The sequence below is a fragment of the Brachyistius frenatus genome, unplaced genomic scaffold (genome assembly GCF_029030835.1).
Source record: "Brachyistius frenatus isolate BFR_SWC_R1_liver_20210118 unplaced genomic scaffold, ASM2903083v1 Contig_361, whole genome shotgun sequence".
In the NCBI taxonomy this organism is placed as follows: domain Eukaryota; kingdom Metazoa; phylum Chordata; class Actinopteri; family Embiotocidae; genus Brachyistius; species Brachyistius frenatus.
Genome location: NW_027210960.1, coordinates 150,505 through 177,177, shown reverse-complemented (window position 1 = coordinate 177,177; position 26,673 = coordinate 150,505). Strand labels below are relative to the sequence as shown.

Here is a 26,673-nt window from a genome sequence, read left to right as displayed (position 1 = left end):
GCACATAGTTCAGCTATAGTAAATCACAGTGTCACAAGTTCACACACACACACACACACACACACACACACACACACACACACACACACACACACACACACACACACACACACACACACACCCTTTTATACCCTCCCCTCACCTCCTCAGGGACCCTTTGTTCACACTGTGGTGATATTTTCATGCTCTCTCACTGCATGAGCCAAAAGCTCAACTCCGCCACTCAGAGTAAACAATGCATGTGTCATGATGTCAGAAAACGAATGAGATTCACAGGCCGTCTGCCGACACTGATCCGTTCCGCAGGAGTCGGTCCGGGCGGCAACAGCCACGGCCGTCAGGTGTCCCCGGTCCAGACCCTGTCCTCAGTGGTTCAGCTGTAAACCAACCATACACATTCCTTCCCTCCCTGTCTCCCACCAGCTGAGCAACTCACACACCCTAACACACACAGATGAACACACACACACACACACACACACACACACACACACACACACACACACACACACACACACACACACACACACACACACACACACACACACACACACACACACACACGCCCATGTGCACATGGGGACAGGCTAGAATTAAAACTACAGGGTTGTCCAAGGAGAAACCTTCATGATTGGACATCAGCAGAGGCAGAAATTCAAATCGTGAACCAATCAGATTGTGCGTCCCTTCGCTCCCCCCACCACCTTCCTTATTAGGCGACCTCCCATGTCTCTCAAATTTCCTATCCGCTGGGTTGCACCCCGTAAAGAATGTCATCAGCACTGTACTGGTTTTGTTGACCATATTAGGTATGATCATGTAGTGCATGCCCCCCTCCTGCACCTCATTTTTAAAATCTAATACATTTTTTAAACTCAGGCCTTCTGACTTCACATAATAGAAATTAGTTTTTCCCTCCAGTTTCTTTTCCAATTGATTTGATATTGTTTTAGGGAAGAAAAAAATGTGCTTTCAATGGGAAGCATTCATCAAGGTTGTATTGATTCAAATAATTAAACACAAATCCCTAATTATTTGAATTTTTTTCATTCTAAATGCAGAAGATTCATTTTGGAAACATTTTGCAACATGAAAATCATTAGAAAACATTTTGAAAATGAATAAAATGTCATCCAGGGAAGAAGAAAACTATTTTATAATTGTCTTAAGATGAATGTTAACTTTAAAATCAACATAGTTGTGTCCATTTCAGCAGTCAGTTTGAAAAGTGTTTTCATCAACAAAAGCCTTCACATACTCCATATTCATATTGTTAAGAAATGTATTTGCATTTATTAATTTAGTTACCTGAATTTTACAAATATTGTGGTAGAAAATGTGAAATGAGTTTGAAGTTTAATTTGAAAGTAACAATACGATGAAACATCTGCATAATTGTATACAGCTAATTCACATTATAACATTTACATTCATTACAGCAGCAGAGTCTGATTTAAATTAAAGAACAAATATATAATTTAAGCATGTCTTTAAGGCCCTATTCTAAAAATATTTATTCAGATCCATGAGACTGAAGGGGCTGAATAAAGAGTCGTGTAAAACAAACGCTTTATGCAGTATCACTTAAACAATTATTTCATAATACTGAGAAGAAAATAGACAGGATTAATGCAATAATTAATTTAGGTATGCAAACAAAGAACAATCTTATTGATTTTCATCATAAAAGTGCAGCAACTTAAAGAGAAGCTCAGTCAAAAGTAGAAATAATAATAAAGAATAAAAACCATTGTACAGTTTTTTTTGCTGTGCATTTTTATTTTCTACCACCAACAGATCAACTTTTCAACATATTACAGCTTACAAATTAAAAAATAAAAACTTGTGCTGAGTATTTTGGAAAAGCAATATTATTAGTACTTTTTGTTGTTTTTACCGTCAGAGTTTTAATATCTACCCAGAAGCTTTAAAAAATAGATTTACCTGCGGAAAATCTAGCATCATATGCATGTAATGAGTTTATAATATACCTACATATTCAATGTATCATCCAAAAATATGAAAGGTCGTGAATCAGGGGTTCCCTCCGCATCGCCACAGTGTTCCCAGAAGTAGTTGAAGTAAAATCCAAACAGATTAAAGTCTCTCTTCCCAGAAAAGGTATATTGAGGAAAAATGTGTCATTGCTGTGTAAAGAGGCTTTTGCGGAGTTGTCAGGAGGGATAGAGCGAGACTAGCAGAGAAACGAACAATTTGTGAGTCACAGGAATGACCAAAGTCTGTTGTCTTATTCTCACATTCCCAGTAACAAAAAGGATTAATAACTAGCACTAGAGGTAAGAAGAGACCTGTGAAAACCAGTTTATTACTCTTCTAGAATGAAGAAGTTTGTTTACAGATCTTTTAGAATATGAAACAGGTGAATCAGTGCATTTTGCTGTGAACTTGAACATATTTAATGTTGGCAGGATGATAAATGTAGTGCAGGAATTGATGAAATCTGAAAAACCCTCCTTTTTTTAATCAAGCATTTGAATAAATACTCTTTCCCTTCAAGAGTTTTTTTTTTTTTTTTATCATTATAAGACTTAAAAAAAAAATTTTTTTAAAAATTGTGGTAAATACACACTGGCAACTTTTCCCTACAAGAGTTTCTCATCACCTCTACTTTTCACATTTATTTTGGCTAGATAGCCATGCAAATATTTTTAAATGTGCATGCTTAAGTGTTGTTTTTTGTAGATTTATATAATTTAAAATGAAACTAAAAATGAAACAAAATTTTGAAGGGTTTATAAACATAGACCCAGAGATTTAGTTAGTGAAAATCCCTCTCATTCACAATTCATTAAAGTATCTACTTTCATGCTCTCTAAAGTCTGCACTGCTTTACATCTCACTTTTTGAAGATCTAATTATTTTGCTTGTCAGTTGCTATCTAGCTCAGAAAATGATTAAAGCTTTTTGTTGAGGACAAATTTACAGGAGGTAGAAATTCTCCTGTTGCAGCTGCTGCTTTGCACTCATTCGAAAATAAGCAGAGATTGGAAAATAGAAACGGGTCATTCTCTCATTTTTCGTTTCATTTTGACAATAATGTGTTTTAGGATATAAAATGGAGAGTTTTAATGTCAGTACACAGACAGTATATTGTGAAGAAGATGGAACAGTAGCACAGAGATGTCAAAGATCCTAAAAGCAGATCATTAAGATGTTATCCCAAATGAAGTTGTTACCCTAAAATATTTTGTTTTAATGTGAAATATAAATGGTTTCAAAGCACCCATTAAAAATCACTTTAAAAGCAATATTGCACCTGGACATGCACATTTATTTCACACAAGTCAGTGATCGCTCTTCCACATAAAAACTTCACAAAGAAAGAGAAAACTGTTTTCTCTAAGGTGCCCTTCATAAATGTGTCAGCAGCACATTATTATTTAAATTTGAATTAATTTACTTATCAATCTGAAATTCACCAGTAATTGTTAATACCTTATCATCAAATAATCATTTTAAACAGTTGAAACTGTCAGAAATAATCTGGTATTCATAAAGACAATGTGATATGTGTCTGATATAAACTCAACAACAATATGTAAAAGAATAATTACTGTTATTTTGCAATTTCCTGTTCAGAAAAAAAAATCAGTGATGCAGGTTTGAAATGTGTCCCGTAAATAAAATGTTGTCAGTGTTGAGCACTCGGTATGCAAATAGTATGTGATCAGTAAACATCAGCATGTTTCCGGAAACAATTTAATCACACATTTTTCTTGCTTGTTCTCTTTTCCAGGACTTTGCAACCCGGGCAAAAGTAGCCGTACAGAAACTCATCCAGAAGGTCGGATTCTTTGGGATTTTAGCCTGTGCCTCTGTAAGTGGAACCACACCTCACTTTATCTTTCTTTAAAGTATTTATCTTTACCTGCACTGTGGGCTTTACAGTTCTGAATAATTTTGTCATATCCAACTTCATGTTATATGGCAGTTGTGCATCATTTAAAAGACACGACAGCGCTGAATTGTTAAACATGTGAGCAAAAAAGAAAGAAATGCACAATTGACATCTATCAGATAGTCTCATGACACAGTCACCTTCTGATTTTCCCTGTAGGACTCAAAAGTAAAACAGACCGGGCAAAAAAACAAAAAAAAAGACTAAATGGACTTCAATTTCCTGTGACATTAGTTTATCGCTTTCTTTCTTTGTCTGCTTTTATATTTCTTGAGGTGAAGTTTACAAAACAACAACTCTAACCATCTTTATTATTTTCTACCAGATTCCAAATCCCCTGTTTGACCTGGCAGGAATAACATGTGGACATTTTCTGGTCCCGTTTTGGACTTTTTTTGGTGCAACACTTATTGGAAAAGCGGTCATCAAGATGCACATTCAGGTAAATTGCATTTACATCAGTTACATCTATGTAGTTAATGCAAAGGATAATCCTCTTCCCCAAAACAGTGTTCATAAACATACAGTCACCTTTGATTTATGGTGAGGCTCAGTTTCACAACATTTGATGTCAAGTATTTGTGTTTTATCTTTTTAAAACATCTTTGTGGCAAAGTTTGCTGCGACATGACTACATCTTTAATGTTGTTCAGAGGGAGAAATGTGTGAGATAATGAGTTACCTTCATACACAGCATCTCCACACTGCAGTCAGCTGGTAGTAGGGAGGCCATTTTGTGCAGCTAAAGTAGGGGGAGTCAACCATTTTGTGATTGCAGCTGCAGCAGCCCCAGTACACTGTACAGTAGACTGGTCAGGCTTCAGCAGATACAGGAAACAAGTAAAGTAAAAGCTTCATTAGAAAAGTAAAAAAAAAAAAAAAGAAACTGAAGTGAGGAAACTTCATCAGGCTTCACAAACGTTCCTTCTAATCCTGGAAAATCCTCAATTTGTGTCCAGGAATTTGCAATATGTCTGTGATTACTGTCAGAGGCTCGACTTTTTGTTTTGAAGCAGGAATTTTCTCAGTTGGACAAAGGGGGGCTTAAAAGCAAAGCATTTTGTTCCCTCTCTGCTTTATTTTTTTTCTATCATATGCAGAAAACATGATCCTGCCACAAACTGAGAAGAAAAAAGATGTGTGAACCTCATGAACACTAGCAAAGGCAGATAAACATTGTCTGTGGGAGGCGATGGAGAAAGAGAGGGACAGGGAGGGGGGGGGGGTTGCATACATGGCAGGCACAATCACACCCAGAGGACCAGATTACACCCAGGGTCCCAGGGGCCTCCTACTGTCAGAGGTGTGTCCCTCTCTGTCTCAGGGAAAGAAAGACTTCACCCAGCTCTCCAGCATGTCCAGGGGCTCCTGATCTCTCCTGTAGCTGCTAGGTTTCATTTTCTTCAAGCTCACATTTTGCTTCTGATGCAAAGAGTTGAGTCGTTTACAGTGAAAACAAGAAGCATTAGAAGAGAGCGCTCTGAGGAGCAGGTGATGTTCTCCCTCAATGGCCAAGAGAGAACAAAAGGGGATTTTGAGGTGTGTGTGTTTGTGTGTGGGTGTAAAAATTTGAGCAGCCTCACTGCTTCAAAGTGCCTTTTTGATCTGCGTTTGTACCTGTGCTTCAGGTGTCTTCTCACCAGTCTCCAAGGAGAGGCCTTTTTATTTATTTTTTATGTTCATTAAGCTCTGTGTGAACATTGCTGTTGAATGGAGACCGTCAGCTGCTTTGTGACACAGCAGGTCACTTCAGGATCTGGGGTGATGTCATGGAAGGACACGTTTCAGGCCTCTGAGAGAGGAGAACAGAAGCTGTGCAAGGTGTGGTGGAGACTTTCATATAGAAGAAGTGAAAGGAGAATGGTTACTGTTCCGCCATTTGGCTTTTTAATCTGAATATGAACGTGATTAGAGGTGCAGAAACAAGAGTTCTCACTGTCATATGACTGTCACTTAATGAGTGGTCCTTCTCTACGAACTACTGAGAGCTGGTGTAATGGTGTGTGTGTGTGTGTGTGTGTGTGTGTGTGTGTGTGTGTGTGTGTGTGTGTGTGTGTGTGTGTGTGTGTGTGTGTGTGTGTGTGTGTGTGTGTGTGTGTGTGTGTGTGTGTGTGTGTGTGTGTGTGTGAAAAGGGCCATAACCAGGATGTGCGTATCTCTTATCCGCACTATCAGTTAACTGAATTCAGTAAGTTGACTCTTTGTCACCAAGAGTTTCTCAACAGACACATTGAAGACATCTTAGTCAGCTTTCCTGCGTCTACCATCTTGCTGTTCCTTCCTCCGTGCTTTGTGTGTGTGGTGGCAGATTAGTCGTAGCTGTCTGTGAAGTAAGTGTTTATTTGCTGCATGGGCACAAATGAAATGTGAATCTTTATTTGTTTAATGATGAAAAATGCCACTTATGAGTTTTTGTTATTTTTGCGACATGCGAGTCTCTCATTCATTGAGTTTTTACAGCCACAAAAAAACAACACCCAGTGACAATACATGCACGACCTGGATCCACATGTTACATCACAGTGTTCACTGATCATGAAATTCAAAGTGATGGTGGTGCTGAGTGATCTGTGGTGGGACCTTTGAAATGTAAGGCATGGCTTTGTCCACTTGTAGTGTGCTATAACTTTCTCTGGATGTTTTCCATAGTTTTTCCCAATTCCACCATTTAATTGTTTTTAAATTGTTGTGGACGTTATCAGTGGTCTTCATGAAACGCTTCCTAAAATCCCTTCAATCAAGCCAGTTTGTAGCTTGGTATAATTAATGTAATTATAATTTCCTAATTTAATAGCATGTCAGCACTCAGTATGGGAACGCATCCATGTCAGGACTTTCAATCCATTTTATTAGTTTGTTGCAGAAGTATTGTGCAAAATATTGTTAACCACGCTGCTCAGTGTAATTGCAAATTGTGAGATTTAAAGTGAGTAAATATTCATCAACAAATGGTATTTTTATGTCTCCATCATGACATAAAATGGAAAATTCTAGATTGCTCATTTTATACACGTTTCCCTGTAATTTGACTGTATATATTTAGTATCTTTGGAGACCTTTGGATCTGGACTACAATTTAAAATAAGGTTGTGTGGGTTTCAACAATCCCTTTCTGCACAGCATGAGTTTGTACTGATGGATCTGCCAAAAGCTGCGTCAGGTTAAAGCCTTTCTAATTCCATGTTGAAGGCAACCTAGATGTTATAGAATCGAACCACATTTTTAGTGGTCAGAAACATGTGTTTGTTTATAAGAGTACAGTAACCTACAACCACTCAGAGAGGTTAAAGTAAAGGACCTCTTCTAATCTGGTCAATTAGTGTCTGCATGTTCCTGCCCCCCCCCGCCTCCCCCCAATCAGGAGGATGCCAGTCGCCTGTTCTGTCCTGGTGACTAAGCAGGAATTAGACCAGACAGGAGCCGGATCCAGACCCCCTCTGAAGCAATGACACGTCTCCTTTGATCCCTTTACTTCGTCCTTTAAGCGCACACACACACAAACGCACACACACGCAAACACACACACGCACACACACACACACACACACACACACACACACACACACACACACACACACACACACACACACACACACACACACACACACACACACACACACACACGCTTGCTCTTCTGATGACAGCCACTGTGATATGTTGACCTTGTGTACTGTGTAGATGGTGTGTCATAGAACTCTGCCTTTTATTTTCTTTCATTTCTTGCCCACCATGACACAATTTCTTGCCCTTCATAGCAGCTTTTAGTCTAAACCACTTTGGTCGTGCAATGCATGGATGTGGCCATAATGAGCACAATGTGGTGTGTGTGTCAGTGTGAGGGAGTTTAGGAATTACTGGTCAAACCATGATGCGCACACCGCCTCCTTCAGCACCCCAGCAGTGACCTCAAGGTTCAATAACTGACTCGCTCTTCCTCTGCTTCTTTGTCATACAGAAACTGTTTGTGATCATCACCTTCAGCAGGCACATCGTAGAGCAGATGGTCTCCCTCATCGGGTGAGTAAGCCTCAGTGTGTGTGTGTGTGTGTGTGTGTGTGTGTGTGTGTGTGTGTGTGTGTGTGTGTGTGTGTGTGTGTGTGTGTGTACAGGGTACCACACACGAAAGGGTTAATGCAGAGCTTGACAGTTGAGGGACCTTTTGGGTGTTGGTTGGGCCTTCAGGTGATTTTGTATGAACTCTGCCTCCTCCTCTTCATCACCCTCGTAAACGTTGTGTACACTCAGAATAGATTTTGAGTTAAACCTGTTGATTTTAGAAGATGACTTGTTGCTTTATGATTCTTCGTACAGACCTCGAAACGGGGATTTGTCACATTTTGTTCCCCGTCTGGCTCCTCGCTCTGCTGCAATACTCTAACATGGTGATTAATGGCTTGGATTTTTCCACTGGATGACTATGGGCATGAACATGTTCTGGCTGCTTCACAGGACAGGATGAACTCTTGTCTATCACAGAATCCTCCTTCTCTGCTTTATCTCTCGTGATACACTGTTTTTGTTGTCAGTTAGTACCTTTCGTACCTGATCTCATAGGGAGAGCGGGTCAAAAGAGAGCGGCTGCTCCTGAGTGTCCTCAGGTGGATCACAATGAAACCACCGTTTATCTTTTGGACTAAAATCAGGCCTTTCAGGTGTACGGCGAACAGGCGAGACATGTTTATGAGCATGGATACCTCTTGGGAGGAAAGAAACACGTTTGAGTTTTCACAAAGGAAATGTATTTATGTTCATATTTGTGGAGGCCCAGATGGGAACAGTGTCAGTGGGCTGTAGGTGCATTATTGAATAGACCAACTACTTTGTGGGGAAACTAGTTTTACCAAGATGTAAACCAGTACAACTTTTCACAAAATATGCAAAACAAATTATTACAATCACACCTACACTCACACACATACAGCCTCTGGGCTTCTGGGAAATGAGGGCTCGATGTAATAGAGGTGGGGAGAGCCTTGGTGTTGGGTGTGGGTGCTGATGGGTGCCATGATGGGTGTCCTTGTAGAGGTGCCAAGGGCTGCAGCTGGAAACTGCGTTCGACACACCTGCTGGTGGGAGTGCTGTTTATTACACATGCATACACTCCTGTACTGTTGGTGTCTCTTTCCCTCTCACACACACGTTACATGCACATTCACACACTGAGGTGCTATTGGTCCAACACACACACTTGTTGTGCTGAAACCAGGCAGCAAGATTGCGTCAGCTCTCTTCCTCACCAAGTTGTCTTTTTATGTGTTCATTTCTAGCATGACTTTTGGAAGAGATCGCTCATGACTGCAACTTAAAAAAAACCTGCGGTTGCACTTTTCTCTGTGTATATATATATATTTATTTATTTACTTTTTTATTTTTATTGAAAGTATTTTAATCCTGTTGTAGTGGCAAATAATAGAATATTTTCCACTTGAGGTTTGATCAACAGCACAAGCTTAACAAGAACTCTAGAAATAAAAACTAGTTGGATACTCTCCCTTTGTCTGCGTGTACACGTGTGTGTGTGTGTGTGTGTGTGTGTGTGTGTGTGTGTGTGTGTGTGTGTGTGTGTGTGTGTGTGTGTGTGTGTGTGTGTGAAAGACCTGTGCCCCGCGGCAGTCACTGTTCATTGAGCTGCAGACACACAGCGACACATCATTGGTTATTGACAGGTTTCAGTCTGACTCACTGCCTGCTTCTTCTCGAAAGGAACTTTACAACTTGTCAACCGTCAGCTTCCTTCCTCAGCCTTTCCACCTTCACCTCTAATTCTCTGTGCTGCTCTCACTCTCACTCTCAGTCACATATTACCTTATGAATGGGTGACAGCCTTTCCATTTAACCCTTTCCTGACTGACAGTGTGAACTGTGCAGATGCTTGAATTAGATTTTTTTTTTTTTTACACTTTTATACTTGCTAAAATGGAGGCACCTATAGATGCCACCCCCTGCATTTGTGTCCACATACTGACCCTACGTGCACGCACACACACACACACACACACAAACGTGGCCTTTGTTAGGGTTACATTGCAGGCTGATTTAATCTTTTTTCATTTGGTTAGTATGTTATTTGATTTATCAACTATATGAAAACTCTTTTCAGTGAAATCCTGATTTCTTAGTATTGTATAAACAGTCATGATGCAAAATATATAATAAATGAAAATTCTTTAATGATTCATTTCATGTTTGGTTTATTTATATCAAATGTTTTAGGCATTTGATAGAAATGTTATATTTTATGATAGAATTTACTTTGAATTAAATGTTTTCAGTTGATGATTTATTATGGACACAATTTGTGTCTTTTTTGTGTAATTGTATTAACAGGGTAAACGGCTTTGTTTTTGTTGGCCAGGCTCTGGATTTAGAAAAGTATTTGTCTTTGTGAGTGAATGAAGTGACCGTTGGACTTTGGCTATGGTGATTTCATTCTCACATGACATAATACAATACTACACAATTCATTTCCGGCTCTTTGCCTGTTCGCTGAGCCAGTTGGCACAAACAGAAAAAAAAACAGACGTTTGTGGCTCAGAGTGGATGCCTTACACAACATTATTTGTACTGAAGAATTATAATATCTTAAGCACACGGTTTTCTAATTTTTTTATTGAAATATTTATCTTTATTTTTTCAAGTTACTAATTCTTTAATTTCAATCATGTATCAGCTTCCTGACAATATCGACAGTAACTTTTTATTTTAGTTTGTGTCCTTCAGGACGGTTTATTCATAACTTACCTGGTGAATCCCCTGAGAAGTGTGTTGCAGTGTGACGTTGAATCTTCAAAAAGCCCAGACTTTGAGTTTCAGTAATAGCAAGAATCAGTATCAGAATTTTCTGTAATAAGAGCTCGGTACATGGTGCTGCGTTTTCATTTGAGTAGCATCTGTATTTTTTAAGATGTGATCATGGAAACCTGATGAAATCAGAGATTAAAATACTGTAACACTGGCTACTTATCAGAATCAACAGTACAGGGAAGCAGTATAGTTTGATTAATGTTATATTTGGTTAATATTCCTGTAATCATAACAGAGGATATTTATTTTATTTACCCACAATTTATCCACAATTTTATTTTCTAACGTTTCATTCAGAAAGTTGCAATATAGATAAATGTGGCAACCAAAGTTGTTCGAAGTGATTTCGTTTCATGTTCTGATTAATTTTTTTAATGCGCTTCTACCAATCTGGTCATTTTTAAGGATATTTTAGTTTTCAGTCATTGATGAGCAGTTGAAATTAGGGAAGTGTTTTTTCTTTGAATGACAAATGGAAAACTTGGGTGTTACTGAATTTCATTTTCATAGAAGGGGTTTTATGTCTTAAATGTCATGTGGCTCTAAAACTGTTAACAGATATTTTCGTCTCCTTTCTTAACCAAAATGACCAGTTTTTTCTCACTGGTTAGAAAATGGAAAATGTTGAGAATATGCAAAAGACCTTTTTAGAATGAACAACATACATGTAAGTGAAATTTCCATCAGATAGTTATGACTTTCTGATGTTTCTTCTGAGAGGCCACAAAAAGGCTTTAGTGGAAAAATAATTTCTGTCCTTTGACAGTTCAGTCAAATGTTCTTCCTTTTTATACTGTTTTTCTAATTACTGTCTGTTTAGGACAAAAATGCAGGTCAGACATTTCAAACTTGATGGATTACTTTTTCATGTGTATTGTGGAAACAGATTTGTATATCTCTGGCAGATGGCTTTTGGTCTTTTCCTGCTGTGCAAAGTGTTTCAGATTAAATCTATAACCTTCTGTTGGCAGTAGTGGGATAATAATGAAGCTAGTTTTTGCTTTGAAGTGCCACAAAGTCACTATAAAACCCTCCTCACAGGCCTTTTGGGCTGATAACGAGAGCTGATAACCAGGTCTGTCGGAGCTGTGTTTCTGATCAGACTTGTTAGGTTTCTTACGTCCTGTGACTAATGTACAAATGTCTCGTCTTCAAGACTGCCCGTGCCTGTACAGTCATTGTTTAAATGAGGAGAAAATTCTGCAAACTCTCATTGAGCAAGCCGTTGATTAAAATCTGAAGCGCTCGTATGACAAAAGTTCTCATGATGTTATCTATGTAGTGGGGTTTTTTTTTTCTTACCTGCAATCACAAAAAACCCACAAAAGTGTGTGCTAGGTCATAAAAAATATTTATGATCAGTGTCCTGCCTTTTCCCACAGCATGCAGATGTTCTTATATTTTAACAATTTATATTTCACATGCTAGTGAGGTTGACAACCCTAGAAGGGCCTCAGAGACTGAGCAAGGCCCCGCTGCTCTGCTCCATGTAACTCCAGAGCAACACATTTATCTTCTTCTGTGCCCGATCCTCCCTGAGACTTCTCTAATCTCAGCTGGTGCTTCATCAGCCGGCGAGGTGGTGATGTACAGCAGGAAAGGCTCCAAATCACCCGCTGCATGCAGTAATGGAACAGGGAGCTTTCCTGTGTTTGACATGCTGTCTGGGTCTCCGGCCTCCTCGTTTGATCTGATGTGAGTCGCTGTGTTTGGGCTGAATTTAGTGATTCGTGCCACTTTTTAAGCAAACATTTGTATGTGATGACACGTGAGGAGGAAAAAAAACAGAAGTCTTTCCTCATTTGGAGAAAGAAGCTGTGGTGATGAAGTCTGTCGGATGGCTTTGGCCAACAAAGTGCTGGTGATTCACCGTCTGCAGGATTCCAGTGTGTTTACACCTTGTCAGCAGTGACTGGGCTTAGTTTCTGTAGAGGACAAAGAGAGGTGGGTTATGTTTGTGAGAGACAAATTGAGAAGCAGAGATAGCAAGAGAGACAACATTAGTTATATTTTCACACCACAATTTTAAATGATTCATCTTAATAATCCATCATTTTGATTGAGCAAGGCACTGTCCATGTCTTCTGTAGAGCTTGACAAATCCTTCACAGTCATGTGTCAAGGGAGGGAGTATCACTGTCAGACTCTCAAGGAGAAAGCCATTGACATGCAGAAAGGAAGAGTCGGGACCTGAAAAGGTTATCCACTAGAAACTTGGTGTGCTGGGGCCACAGGGGGAAATCGGCATGTCTCTATGAGAATGCACCTATTTCCATGCGAGTCCATCTCTACAGCGGGACTCTATTACCAACACAATGGGCCTGCAGATGGCTGTTCCTGCTGCACAAGGCTCGCAGCATTAGGAGATCCCAGCAGGCAGCGCTGCTCAGGAGGAGGCCAGGAGAGGAGCACAGGTCAGTGCGGGCCAGCTGGTGGTTGTATGAACCGCTCGCTGGATCACACTAGAACCTTCCAGATCACAATCAGCTTTCACACTCATTGTAAAGATACAATTACAGGGTAATGACACAGTGTGTTGCTATACCTTAACCCGGTTATTGGAGTAAGAGTAAAACAGATAACAGAATAATTGAAGTTAACTTGGGATCCTGGAGAAATGAAATTGTTGAGAAATGCAAATCAAACTATTCTGGGTTTTCACACTAATGCCGTTATTTCGTGTTAAAGTATCGAACCACTGAAGTTTTAGGGGGGAAAATCTGAGTGTTTGTTTCCACTGAATTTTACCCGTCTTGAATGCACACCTCTGGCTCATATAGAAACTCGGTATGTGTGGTTTCACACTGAATGTGGGTTTGTCTGGTTCGAAGGTACTTGTGGCGTGATCTTGAGTTACAGAGCAGGGAAGGATTTTTTTTTACGTTCCCCGTGTCACCACACAAGTTTGTGTTAAGCAGAATGCACCCAATTAGGGCAGTAAATTCTCTTCATCAATCAATATCTACTGTGTAATAAACACACGAGAGAAAATGTGACCCGCAGTCTCTGCTGACGCTCAAATAAAGTAGCAGATAGAAAATGTTACTGAAAATCTGTAGCCATTTGCGCCTTTGTTGTATAACTGCTGCTATAAATATCCATCTTTAAGCCTTTTGAGCAAGGTGTTCTGTTAACCCAATCTGGAGGAAGAGAGTATTTTCAACCCTATTAGTCACTGGGTGCTCTGGTCACCTGAGAAGCACCCTGACAAAGATGGCATTGATCAGTCCTTCCACTGCCTGCCCAGTCAGACGCCTCACGTAGGACCGGGCAGACGGGACCAGAGGTGAACAGGGCAAGATAGCGGAGTGAAGGATGGCGTGGTGGGTCGCTACCGACTCTTTTTTTTTTATACAGCATCATTAAGTTTAATGTGAGACCCAGCAGGGAGTCCAAAGCTGACAGAAACACGGAGGCAGTAACAGACAGAGAAAACTTTGACTCGGAGCCAAAAGGTCTTACTACAGCCATTTAAAAATAAAATTCAGTCGCTCAATAAGACTTATTGTGCACGTTGTGTTCTGCAGGCCTATTTCTGTGGTTAATAGCACACTGAGGAACTCTGAAGGGGCACACAGATCTGTAATTGTAGCTTTGCTAAGTGTGTGTGTGTGTGTGTGTGTGTGTGTGTGTGTGTGTGTGTGTGTGTGTGTGTGTGTGTGTGTGTGTGTGTGTGTGTGTGTGTGTGTGTGTGTGTGTGTGTGTGTGTGTGTGTGTGTGTGTGTGTGTGTGTGTGAGACAAAGAGAGAGATACAAAGAGAGGGAGAGGTCAGAAAGTGTGTTCCAGGTCTGGTGTCATATTATGTGCCTCTCAGGCACCGTGTTCCTGGACTTCCTGCGTTATTCATTCCTGATTCATTTGTTTTGTTTCCCACACTTGGTGGCATAACACACATGCCGCTTGCTCATCAAATCATTCCGACACATTCTCAGGCCGAGGCTATGAAATTACTAATGTATTTATTCATCAGGATGGCAAATGGCCTGGACGTTCTTTTAGGAAACAGCGCGGCATTGATTAATTTTTCGAGTGGCTCATTTATCAGGGGAACATGACGTGACCCCGAGCTCTTAATCAGCATCATCCACTGAAGTGTATTGTTTTGTAAATCCCATGAACATCATCCTGTGTAATGTAATGTCACCAGTTGTCATGAGGACATCTGCGTATGTCCGTGTTCTGTGAGAGGAGTCATCGCTGACAGGCCTTGACTCAGAGAGCAGCCGGTTAGACCCCCACCCCCTACGCCCCTTCCCTGCATCCATCAAACCTCAATCAGGAAAGACGTACTGGACCCTGTCAGCCATATTCACAGCAGCAACAAGTAATGGAGAGGCAGCACAGATAGTAAAGAGGGTTAGTTGTGATATTTCTTGCTGTATATATTCACTATATTGTCCAGTTCAGAAAAATAACCATATTGTCGAGTTGTGTTGAAAACCAGATATTAAAAGTGAGTCTGGTTTTTTTGTTTTGTTTTATCCCAGACACATTGATAATTTGCTTATTATTTTTAGTTTGTGAAATCACTGTTGTGGATACAATTAGTGCAATTCATTTCCTAATTATACAACTACGCTTATAAAATCACACTGTAACAGTTTTATTGGGTCATAATGTAGTGTTTAGCATTTTTTTTTTAATTTTTTTAGCATTGTTCCAGCACATTAAGACATAATCTGGCTATTGTCACACAGACAGGAATTTTCACTCTGAATTTGACGGCTTTCTAACCACAACGCCTGCAGTGTGAAGTCTCAAAGAGAAGCCTTTCTGTACGGCTGATCAGATGATCACTTTTGGATATTCTGTTTTTGGCTTTTCTTACGACAATCATATTTAATTGATCGTGCCGGCTGTCTTCGTGCTTAATTCGTCTTGTTTGGTAAAGCACTCGCTTGTACAAGAGGTTTGAAGTGCAACATGTGGAGCATGTTGTGGCTTATGACAGGTACGCAGCACCTGTGTGGTTGTTTGAGCAGCAGTGTATATGACGTCCCAGTGTGTACTGTACACTGAAGAAGTGCGGCTGTGCTCCCTGACTACAACCCGCTGTGTTGAATTAGTGACATACATTTCATTTATGGGAGCTTCAAACAGTCTCATTTATTCCACGTGCCGTTCATTTTCCACCCTGTGACCTCGTTTTCTTTCGTGCGTTTCTTCCCTTCACATTTATTTAACATGTCACAACGTGATCATTTAACCCCTCTTCTGTGTTTCAGTGTTCTTTGGGTTGTCAGATTTTTTGCACATAGTTTCCCATTTGAGCCAATGACCTGTAAATATGAGTCAAAATACAGTCAGTGTGGTTATCACCGGGTTATTAGGTGTTCCTTTGAAACAAGGCTCAGACATTGTCCCATAGGAAACAGTGTCACCATAAATCCCATACAGCAGCCGTTCCTCCAAACATGACATCACAGGATGGTTGGAGTAACAGGCAGTGCCCTTCATCATCTTCTGCCTCCTCTATTTCTGGCCTGCCTGTTGTTGCCGCTCTACAAGTAGCCGTGTGACTTGTCTGGATGTGTCTCCAGTTACATCTGACTCTTTGAATAACCCTCTTTTTCTTGCCAGTGGAAGGGTCCAGGACTGGTTACCCAGTGACCCAGCATCTCCACACACCTCCACACCCAGACCAAGAGGGCCTGTGTGGGCATGCTGACCTGAACCTGGGGGGGTCAGAGGGGATGAAGGGCTGTTTTATGTGACTGTCTGGGAAGTGAGAGGAATAATAGACTGCTATAATTGGTGCCCCCTGATTTCCTGGCAGCTCTGTGGGTACCCAGGAGGATAGCATGTATCCGTGTGTGTGTGTGTGTGTGTGTGTGTGTGTGTGTGTGTGTGTGTGTGTGTGTGTGTGTGTGTGTGTGTGTGTGTGTGTGTGTGTGTGTGTGTGTGTGTGTGTGTGTGTGTGTGTGTGTGGTGTGCCGGCTGACACAGACGGCGGTGGAGCAAGGATGTGATAAACACCCTGGGCAGGGGGATCTCCATCCAGGAGTGGGCTCCATGCTTTAGTGGTGAAGTCATTGGGAAAAAGCCTGGTTGAAGTGGAGGAGGAACAGACGCACCCACGGGCGAGCACACACACAGATATTACCTTACAACATTAGCACGTGAATCAAGTTTTTCCTCACTATAAAGTGAAACACGCTCCTCCTCCCCCAATTCCATTATTACATTATTCCAACACTTAATAAAAATCCAATTCAAGCAGTAGCGACTGATGAAGCCTTGAGATGATGAAAAGAGGCTCAAGAGTGTTTTGCACAGAGACGGTGAAGAGGTCAGAGTGTCAGTACCACAGGTCAGAGCGCCGCCTAACCACACTGTGCGTGTGCGTCTTTCAGCGTTGGTGCTGTTATGTTAGGTGTGAACTATGGCCCTGCGAAGCATTGGGTAACACAAGCGATTGCCTAAGCCAGTTGTTGTGATGATGTCGTAACCCGTTGGACCTGGCCAGGGTTTGACTGTCATGTGAGCCCTTGTTCTCTATCTTCCCCTGCCTGGGACGTCAGGGCACGTGTGTGTGTGTGTGTGTGTGTGTGTGTGTGTGTGTGTGTGTGTGTGTGTGTGTGTGTGTGTGTGTGTGTGTGTGTGTGTGTGTGTGTGTGTGTGTGTGTGTGTGTGTGTGTGTGTGTGTGTGTGTGTGTGTGTGTGTGTGTGTGTCATTGTTGGGATTTCATTAGCATAAAGAACAAAAACCAGTTAATTTCATGAGCGTGTATCTACGCATGTTCACGTGTCATTGGAAGTGGCAGCTTTCAGAAGGGCAGACGTGTCAAAGGTCACCACTGACTCATGGCCTGTGGAATTTAGCCTTCACAGAACGGACACGGGACGCTTAAACACACTCCATTCTCCATGAAGAGCAAATAATAATTCATTGATAAAATGAGACTCAGATGAAACTCTTTACAGCAATAATCAGGCTGCAGGAAGCTGAGAGATGTGGGGGTTTCCCTCCACACTTCCTGCTTCTCTTACTCCATTCTCTCCTGATTCTGGATCAATTGCTGATCATTGATCTGTGCTGATAGAAAAACACGACACAGTTTCAATGAGTGGTTGTTGCCGTTTTATTGAGGATGAAAGTTATGACAAGTACAGTTACAGTTATGATACTTTGCTGTATTTTGAAAGTAACAAATTTGATGCAGAGAATGTGGGCTGCATATGATGTGGATCCCAGGTAACATACAAACACTGTGTTTGATGGCTTTTCTTTGTTAGACAAAGTAAACGTAAAGTAAAGTTGTTGACTGTTTTTAAGAAATATTTCTGTCACCTACAAGTGTGAGGATTTGCTTTGTGTATTTCATCTTTCTTTCTTTCTTTTTTTTCTTCCACATTTTCTGTACCTTTAATATTTAGCTTAATTTTGTCTTTATTATTTATAATTATTTAATTTTTGTAGAAATTAATTAAACATTTAAATAGTGTGTGTGTGTGTGTGTGTGTGTGTGTGTGTGTGTGTGTGTGTGTGTGTGTGTGTGTGTGTGTGTGTGTGTGTGTGTGTGTGTGTGTGTGTGTGTGTGTGTGTGTGTGTGTGTGTGTGTCATGTAATGAAGCAGTGGCTTGTTGCTTTGATGCACTAATCTAAAGTTGACTGTAAAGTCCACTTACGGGCAGCACCGTTGGATTTCACACACACACACACACACACACACACACACACACACACACACACACACACACACACACACACACACACACACACACACACACACACACACACACACACACACGCATATAACTGTCAAACAGTTTTGTGTTTTGTTGGTACAGTTGTGTTGCACAGATGTAGTGTGTGACCGCACTGAGAAGTATTTTGAAAAGTGGAAAAAGTGATTGTTTTAGTGGTTTAACGGAGGCTGCTGGTGCCGTGGTTTCTTCTTTATCTCTGCTTCAATCATGTCCAAAAATATTTATCTAATTGTGTGTTGTTGGGTTAGTTTGAATGTCGACGTGGATGAAGCTAATCCCCTTTTCTTAATGTAATTTTGTGTAGCTACTTAAACAGGTGTGAACAAGTGTGTGTGGGTGGTAAATGTCAACTTTCTGTGTGTACTTTGTTTTCTTTGAACATATCATTTATCCAAAGGGATTCAAACTGTTTTCTACGTACGTCAACAAAAGAACTTGAACTCAGCAGTTTGACTCAGAGCTCCTCATCACACATTCAACCAACTTTTCTGCATGTTCATTGTCTTTTATTCTTTTGCAACAAAGATGCATTTTACCTTTTACATCTGATAAATTAATAAATAAAAAATGTCAGTGTTGCTCCTTTTATATATTTTCTTTATTACTATAAGTCTAATAAGTCTATTATTGACTTTTATATTTAATTATTGATCGACTTTAGTGACTGACTGGAAATCATTTGATGACACTACAGTCATTGGTTCTTGATGTCCAGAAGTCTACGTGCGACCTATTTGATGTTGATCACTAAATTAATTATCACCTACAGAGCTTATGTTTAAGAGCATGTGCCGGTGTATAAAACATACCTATCGTGTGGATAATTAGTCACTTATATACTGGAAATAATTTTTATAACCCAAGTAAGTGAAACCTCATCTGCTTTTTGCACAACTTCTGGAAGTAATTTAATCAATTTGAGAGCAACTGTTATAAAGTTTGATAGGATCCACACATGCAGAGTTTTATGGGTGTAAAACCACCTACATTTTAAGACTTTTCATTATTATTATCATTATTCTTCTTTTTAATGCTCTTGTTTTTTTTCCTTTTTAGAAAAAGAAAGTGAGAGTCACATTTTATAGATAAGTTTGCAGTGTTTTTTCATGCTTGATAATTAATTTATTATTTAAATTTATATTTTTGGATACAAACACAGGATTATCTTATGAAATACACAAAGCAGTTGACTCATTTGAAATAATATACAGCATTAATTTATGGGAAAATCTATTGTCAGTTTTTCTCATTTAAAGTCCCTCTAAAGAATGAAACTACAGACAGAAACTGTAAATTGAAATTGATTTTAAGGTATCTTTGGTGGAGTTGTTTGAGTTCATCTAATAGAATTAGACACATGACTCTTAGCTTTGTTTTTATTCTGAGTATTTTGGCTTTTTTTTTTTTTTTTTTCAAATTTTAATTAACATGCAGCTTTAGTGACTTTTATCAAATTCTACTTTCCACAAAATTCAGGCAGAATGTGTCTTTATTTTAAATGAGCATTTATACTTTATATAAAAATTGTCAAAAGCTCTGCAGAATGAGAGTTTTTAGCAAGTGATGGGAACAGTTTTGGCCAAACTGATTTATTTCCGTTTCTCAAGGCCTCATTTCGTAAAAAAGGTAGAATTGAGGATTCTTCTTGTACTCTTACTTACAGCACAGTTAACAAACCTGTTGTTAAAGTTTGTCCAGTGGCTGTGAAAGTTCATTCTTATTGTTTACCAAATTAAATTTCAGCTGAGAGGTTTTCCCTCATCAGCTCAACTCAGACAAAACTGAAAATATTCATCTATAAATTTACAAACTTTTACTGAACATTAAAACCAACTTTTACAACAGATACTGTTCAACATATTACAGTTATTTAAAACATGCACAAGAGACAGACATTTGATTCCAGCAAACAGAAAGTAAATTTGATCTCAGACTAACACAGATCTTCTGAACTTCTGTCACACAGAGAAATGTTAACCTCAGGTACTCACTGGTAAATTATGAACACACTTACAGTAGGAAGTCTTAAATCCAACTATTTCTCAATACCTTCAGCAGAAAGCGAAAATATAGTCCCCCCAAAAAAAACACCACAAAATCACCAGATATTTAATGGAAAGACCAAGAGACAGTCCTGACTCTGTGGCATTAAATCTTAGTTTTAGACTGCTAGCCTTGAGCTTCTTTGTTGGAGGATTTGCCCAGGCTCATGACTCAGTGTTGCTCATCGTGTAGGAGATGATTCGCCCGCCATTTCTGAAAACTGTTTCTCTGCTTCTTTGTTCATGCCTGTTTACTTTTATCTGTTGTACTCGTGTATCTCCCCATGTTTTCTCATTTTTATTCTTCTGCAAACTCATATTCAACTTGACATCCAGGTCATTTATTTTTGAATTAGTTTTGGTAACTTTCGGTGTGTGTTTGTGTCAGGAATTTTGTGAAGTGGGGGATGGGAATAGGAGAGGCTTTGTTTCCCTCCAAAAAGAAAAGTCCTCGCTTGATTTTTGATACCGTGTGTCCTAACCATTTTCTTTTGTGTAATTTAAAGCGTGATCCATCTGTTAGACTTCCTGTCTGCTTCATTCCTGTTCACATGTAGGATATCCATTACCTGTTATATAGTTAATCATTACTAAAAGGCTTCCTTGTTGTAAACTCAATCATTTAACACAATGTGTTTTTTTCTCACCATGGCATAGGTGTGTGTGTGTGTGTGTGTGTACATGTATCTGTGTGTGTGTGTGTGTGTGTGTGGAGGAGGGCAAGGACGGAAATGACTTGCCTCCTTCAGAGAAAGTTATCAGCTATAAACTCAACCGTATGTGACACGACTGCCCACACAAACCTGCCGTAAAATCTTTGATGTGTCTCCGAGCTTTGATGATGCCTCCCCAACGCGAACAAAAGACGCAGAAGTGGAAAAAATAAGGAATGCTTTGAAACAAAAGTTCGGGAGATGTAATTGACTGTGAATAGCCACAAAAGAGAAGAAGTGAAGGTCTTTAGTATGTATTTGTTTAGTGATTAATCACTAACTCCTGCCTAGGGATGGGCCACTGATTCGCTCCTCTTCGAGGGCATTCTCTGCAGCGTCTCACGTCCTTTTCTTTTTTTTTTTTTCCCCTCAGAGTTGTGTGTGTACGCGGGGAAGGAGGAGGAGGAGGAGGGGGTGAAGAGGGGATCAGTAGTATGCTTGTAGTTGGTGGCTAAATCTTGTAAAGGGTTTCCTAATATGGGCTGTCTTACAGGAGTGCCCTCCCCCCTTGGGCCATCCCCTCAGGTCTCAGCCAGTGATGACACAGCTCACTTCCTCATTAATTTGCTGAAACCAGTTCTTACAGGAACCGCCTGTGATAAATGTGAGAGTTCTGAGAAGTCATTCATTTCTCCTCGCTGCAGCGGCAGAGGAGGCACTGCAGGGGAGTTGAACGGGTTCACCGGAGTGTGTGAGAGAGAGAGGGAGAGAGAGGGAGAGAGGGAGGAAGGAGTATGTGTGAGCGAGCAGAGCGGAGCGGAGCGGAGCGGAGCGGGAGAATGTGGGTGACTACTGCTGCTGCAGCTGCCGTATGAGGACCGGCCAACTTTATCTCTGCTTCCTTCTCTCTGCTTCGTTTCATTTTTATTTTTTTATTTATTTATTTTTTTTTCTATTTTCGTTGGGTTTTTGAGCCGTCGCTGTTTTCCCTGTAGCTGTTACGGTCTGTCATTTTGTCTGTGTGTGCGCGTTTGTGTGTGCTTCTGTGGGGATGAGCGGTGAAGGGATCGCACTCGTTGCTCTCTCCGAGGAGAGAGGAAGCAGGCGAGACCGACACTGTACAGGAGATAGGACAGCATGCCTCCCTTTGTTGCTGCCCTTGGGCTGGTGAGTAACAATGATGTGACGTGATTTGTGCCCCCCCCCCCCCCTCCCCTCCTCTTTCTATGCCCCCCCCCCTCCTCCTCCTCCTCCTCCTCCTCCTCCTCCTCTGTTTGTGGAAACAGAGCTGTTCCACTGCTGGGTGCGGCACTGCAGAAGCCCTTCAGGGAGTACTTGGAGGCCCAGAAGGCCAAGCTGCACCATCACGCTGGAGAGGGGATCCAAACTGTAAGTACAGGGGCCTCAGCCCGGCTCACAGCCTCCATTCATCCATGTGTGCCCGCCAAGACAAGAATGCGGCCCCCTTACTTTTGCCTCTTTTACTTCTTCTCCCTCCACTTTTTTGTTTTTTTGTTGTTTTTTGTTGTTGTTGTTGTTGTTCCTCTCTTTTCTTTTATCTCAGCCCTCCTTTATATCCCTGACCCATTTTCTCTCACGGACACAATTCATTCTTTTTCTTCCTGCTTTACCTGTGCCACTGGCCTTTAATTGGTATTTTAAAAACAAATTCTATATATATATATATATATATTTTTTTTAATTGAATTTTATCATAAGACTGAATAATGACCAATTACGTATATATTTTACTGTAACCTGTAGTGACACAGTAAATTATAGAAGCTTGTTTAGGGCCAGAATGACACAGTAGGTTAGCACTGCACTGGGCGGGCTCCGGGTGGGGGTGGGGTGGGGTGGGGTGGGGGCGGAGGGGGGAGGAGAGGGGCCAGTGTGGGGTCTGGCTTCATTTGCTGTATTGAACTGTACTACTGTAGCGCTGGGCGTGCTGACTCATGCTTCATCTTACCAATTGGGAGAGTGTGTGTGAGTGTGGTCACTCCCCTATGTGTCACACACACACTTGCACTCAGTGCCCCGCCTGAACCCAGCGCTGACTGTAGACCGGGGCGGCCCCCCCCCCCCCCCTCCGCCACTGACAATCCATCAAAACCCCCATGTCTAGAACAAAAAGAGCCAGTTGTAGCTGAAGCCTATTTCTCTTTCAAAGCTGCTCTCCCTCCTCTCGGTCTCTCACTCCCTCCTTTTTTCTCTTGTTCGAAGTGATTCATTGAAAACAATTTTTCTTTTTTTATGCGCTTACTCGAAAGGAGAAGGAAAGAAAAAAGGATAGACTTTGAGTTGCACAAGGACAGATTAAGGCATTTCTAGAACAATGTTCCTTTTTTCTTGTAACTTGAGCCTCCAGCAGTTACAGGAGAGAAGCGAGGCAATTTAAGTTGGTGGAGGCAGGCTGCAGGCTGCAGGCTGGGGTCAGTGGGGGCGTTCAGAGGGAGGACGGTGGGGGCTGCCGCGTGTTTTATTACCCCTGATCTCTATCTGTCCTGCACATGGAGCTGGATCCCCACCTAGCCTACAGCATCAGGAGCAGAGGGGAGAGCAGGGTGTGGGGTGAGGGAAGGGGAGGGAGGGAGGGGGGCTGGTCTTCAGCTCACTGACTGAGCTCCTCTCCTCTCTGTCTCTGTTCTCTCTGTGGTTCCTGGCAGGAGGAGAGCTGTCTGTCGTGGCTCTTTGAGAAGGTTGTGGTCATCATGGTATGCTTCTTTGTCTGCTCCATTGTCAACTCTACGGCTCAGAGCTACGCCAAACGCAAACAGCAGGAGAAGCAGTCGGAGAGCAAGACGGAGTGAAGCTCCAGATCTCGCCGGACCATCCGGGAAGCCTCCTCCGCTCGCAGGCTCTCTCCGCTCCTTTCCCCTCTATCTGCTCTCCCTCCCGGCGGAGACTCCCTCCTCCTCCTCCTCCTCCTCCTCCTCCCCATTACCTGCAGCAAAAATATCAGCTATCTCCGCTTCTTATCGTAGCAACCTGTTCATGTTGAACTTGGACTTCCATTTACTTGCTTTTGAAGGCTTTGCTTTGCGCTTGGTAGTGATTTGGGCGATTGTTCCGTGTAAGGTAGGTGTCTGCCGGGGGGCGTGCGTGTGTGTGTGCGTGCGTGTGCGTGTGTGTGTGTGTGTGTAAGCTGTTGTGTTGTTAAAGCGTCCATGTCGGTGCTTTTAGCAGCTCCCGAGCACGTGAGAAGAAGCTGCTGGCAATAATTCCCCCCCCCCCCCCAAGTAAGGCCTTAAGCTGCACTGTTTAGTCCACTGGAGGAACCTTAAAGTCTTATACGTCCGCAGAGCCGCTGGAATCCACTTTATCTGAATAAACTAGGATTGTTTTGAATGTGTTGTGTTTTATAAAACCAGCGCAAAGTTCTTTGTGTAGTAACCTTTTTATTTAGGATATATATTTGCCGGTTTGTTATTAAGACATTCTGTATTTATTTCTGTACTGTAGCGCTGTGGTGCAGTTTTGGCTGTGGTTAGATAAGACATGTAAGAAGACTGTAAGTAATGGTGTCATTTCTACGTACTGTAGGGCTGTAAGCCGGCTGGAGTAGAGATGTTAATGACTGTTTCTACGCTGTACATGGTGCTTTAGATGACCACCTCTTTTGTGTTTGCAGTAAAGCTCACGGTAGTACTTTTTGGATGAGAAATTATAAATCGGCCATGAATCACCCTGCTGGTCCCTTTGTCTGCCCTTATTGTTCTGCTTCCAGGAAGAGAGTGCATGAGTCAGCCCGGGGCTACTTTACCAGATGCAGCCATATATTGAATCAGATCTACAACTGTGGGAGACGCCGAGCCAGAGAGAGAGAGAGAGAGAGAGAGCTTGTGTTTGCGTGTCTGCCACATTTGTTGCTCTCCCTTTTATCTTTTATGGATTAAAGCAGCTTGTGCTCCACTAATAGACCCGGAGTCTGCCTGGAAGTCTCAGCGGCAGATAGTAGCTGTTCCCGTTAACTTGGAGGCAGCCTCGCTGTCAGATAAGTCTTCTTCTTTGTCTTCACTTGTCGGAGATTTTTTTTTTTTTTTTTTTTTTTTTTTTGGTATCCTTTTTCCCGGAGACGAGGACACCGAGCTCATGTTTGCTATTACATAAGCTGCTCTTGAAACAAAACTCTGCATCTTATCTGATGAATGTTCTTTTCTTTTTTCTTTTTCTTTTTTTTTTGGTGCCTTTTTTGATTCGCTGGATAACGTCAGCTGGCTCTCGATATATGCTTCCTTTTTTCTTCTTCTTCTTCTTCTTCTTCTTTCTTCTAATTGCCAGTGAAATGTGCTATTTTCTTCTCTTGTGTACCGCTGCTGTGCTACGCTGGACTGAGCGCAGTGGGCGCCGGAGCAGGCACAAGCAGCAGGGAGGGAGAGGGAGAGAGAGAGAGAGAGAAAAACCCCCTCCAGCGCACAGTGAAACGCGTCTGTGCCGTTACCTCAGCTGAACCTCCGAATGAACTCGTTGCACTGCCCCAGTCACGGAGCCAGGAGACGAATCACTCGAGTAGATTCAAAACAGAGGGGTACTGTTGAGCGAGCTGCACCCTGCGCTCTGCACCAGCTCCAGTCAGAACATTCACATCTCTTTTCTCCCGTCACGGTAAGTCAGGATCGGGATTCTTTTTATTTTTATTTTTTTATTTTTTCCTTTTTTCTCCATTGTTGTCGTTTCTGTACATGCATACGTCTCAGGCATGTCCGTCACTCTCTCGGCCTGTCAGATAGCTTATCAGACTGGTGTTGGCTGTTAAGATTGCAAGGCGACAACAGTCTGTAGGCTGTCTGACATTTCGGGCTCTTTCATCTGACCAGCATCCTGTTTTGTCCTCCTTCTGTTACTGTCATTGTTTCAGTTAGCATCAGTTCCCATTTAGAGACGTGTGCTGCGATGTCACTTCCCTTTTATCCCAACCGCTTGTGAAACGTCGGAGACATGGGTCCATTGTTTATTTCCTCCATGCTGACGTCTGTGAGGGGTTTTATGTGGTTTTATGTGAGGAACTGTGTTTTTTTCCCGCATGTTTGTAAATGCAGATGTCGTGATGTACTTCTCTGTGTGTGTGTGTGTGTGTGTGTGTGTGTGTGTGTGTGTGTGTGTGTGTGTGTGTGTGTGTGTGTGTGTGTGTGTGTGTGTGTGTGTGTGAGAGTTGGCTCCACTCTTGAATTTCCAGAGAATCCCGACAGCACACACCTTATTGCAACACATCTCATTGTGACACTGAGTTCTAGGTATGGTACATGCAGTGCTCCCCGTCTCTCCCCTTCCCTTTTACACTTCCCTCTTCTGTTTTTCTGAGGACTTTCTTCTCTTGCTCAATAGGCACTTTTTTTTCTTCTTTTTTTTTTTTTTTCTCTTTTGTAGGAGGCTGCATTTTATTGGAACAACCCTCTTGAGGGGGTGTATTTCTAAGGGCCACAAATTGGTAATTATACAAAGCTGAAAATCATTGCTTGACCAGTGTATAGTTTTGCCACAAAAGCCTCAGTTTTATTTTAGATTCTTCTTTTTCTAGAATAGAGCAAAAGGGTCAAACTTTTT

The 26,673-nt window shown here is 41.5% G+C and overlaps 1 protein-coding gene across 2 annotated transcripts in view; it reads left to right on the top strand.

Annotated features, from left to right (window-relative positions):
- Positions 1-24,815, top strand: part of LOC138636206 (vacuole membrane protein 1-like) — a 53,357-nt gene extending 28,542 nt beyond the window's left edge. For both annotated transcript variants that reach the window (XM_069724100.1, XM_069724099.1), the window contains exons 8-12: positions 3,758-3,838; positions 4,245-4,361; positions 7,875-7,936; positions 22,416-22,518; positions 23,796-24,815. In XM_069724100.1, coding sequence (XP_069580201.1) covers positions 3,758-3,838; positions 4,245-4,361; positions 7,875-7,936; positions 22,416-22,518; positions 23,796-23,939 — 507 coding nt within the window. In that variant the 3' untranslated portion in view covers positions 23,940-24,815. The remainder of the gene's footprint in view (positions 1-3,757; positions 3,839-4,244; positions 4,362-7,874; positions 7,937-22,415; positions 22,519-23,795) is intronic.
- Positions 24,816-26,673: the final 1,858 nt, after the last annotated feature.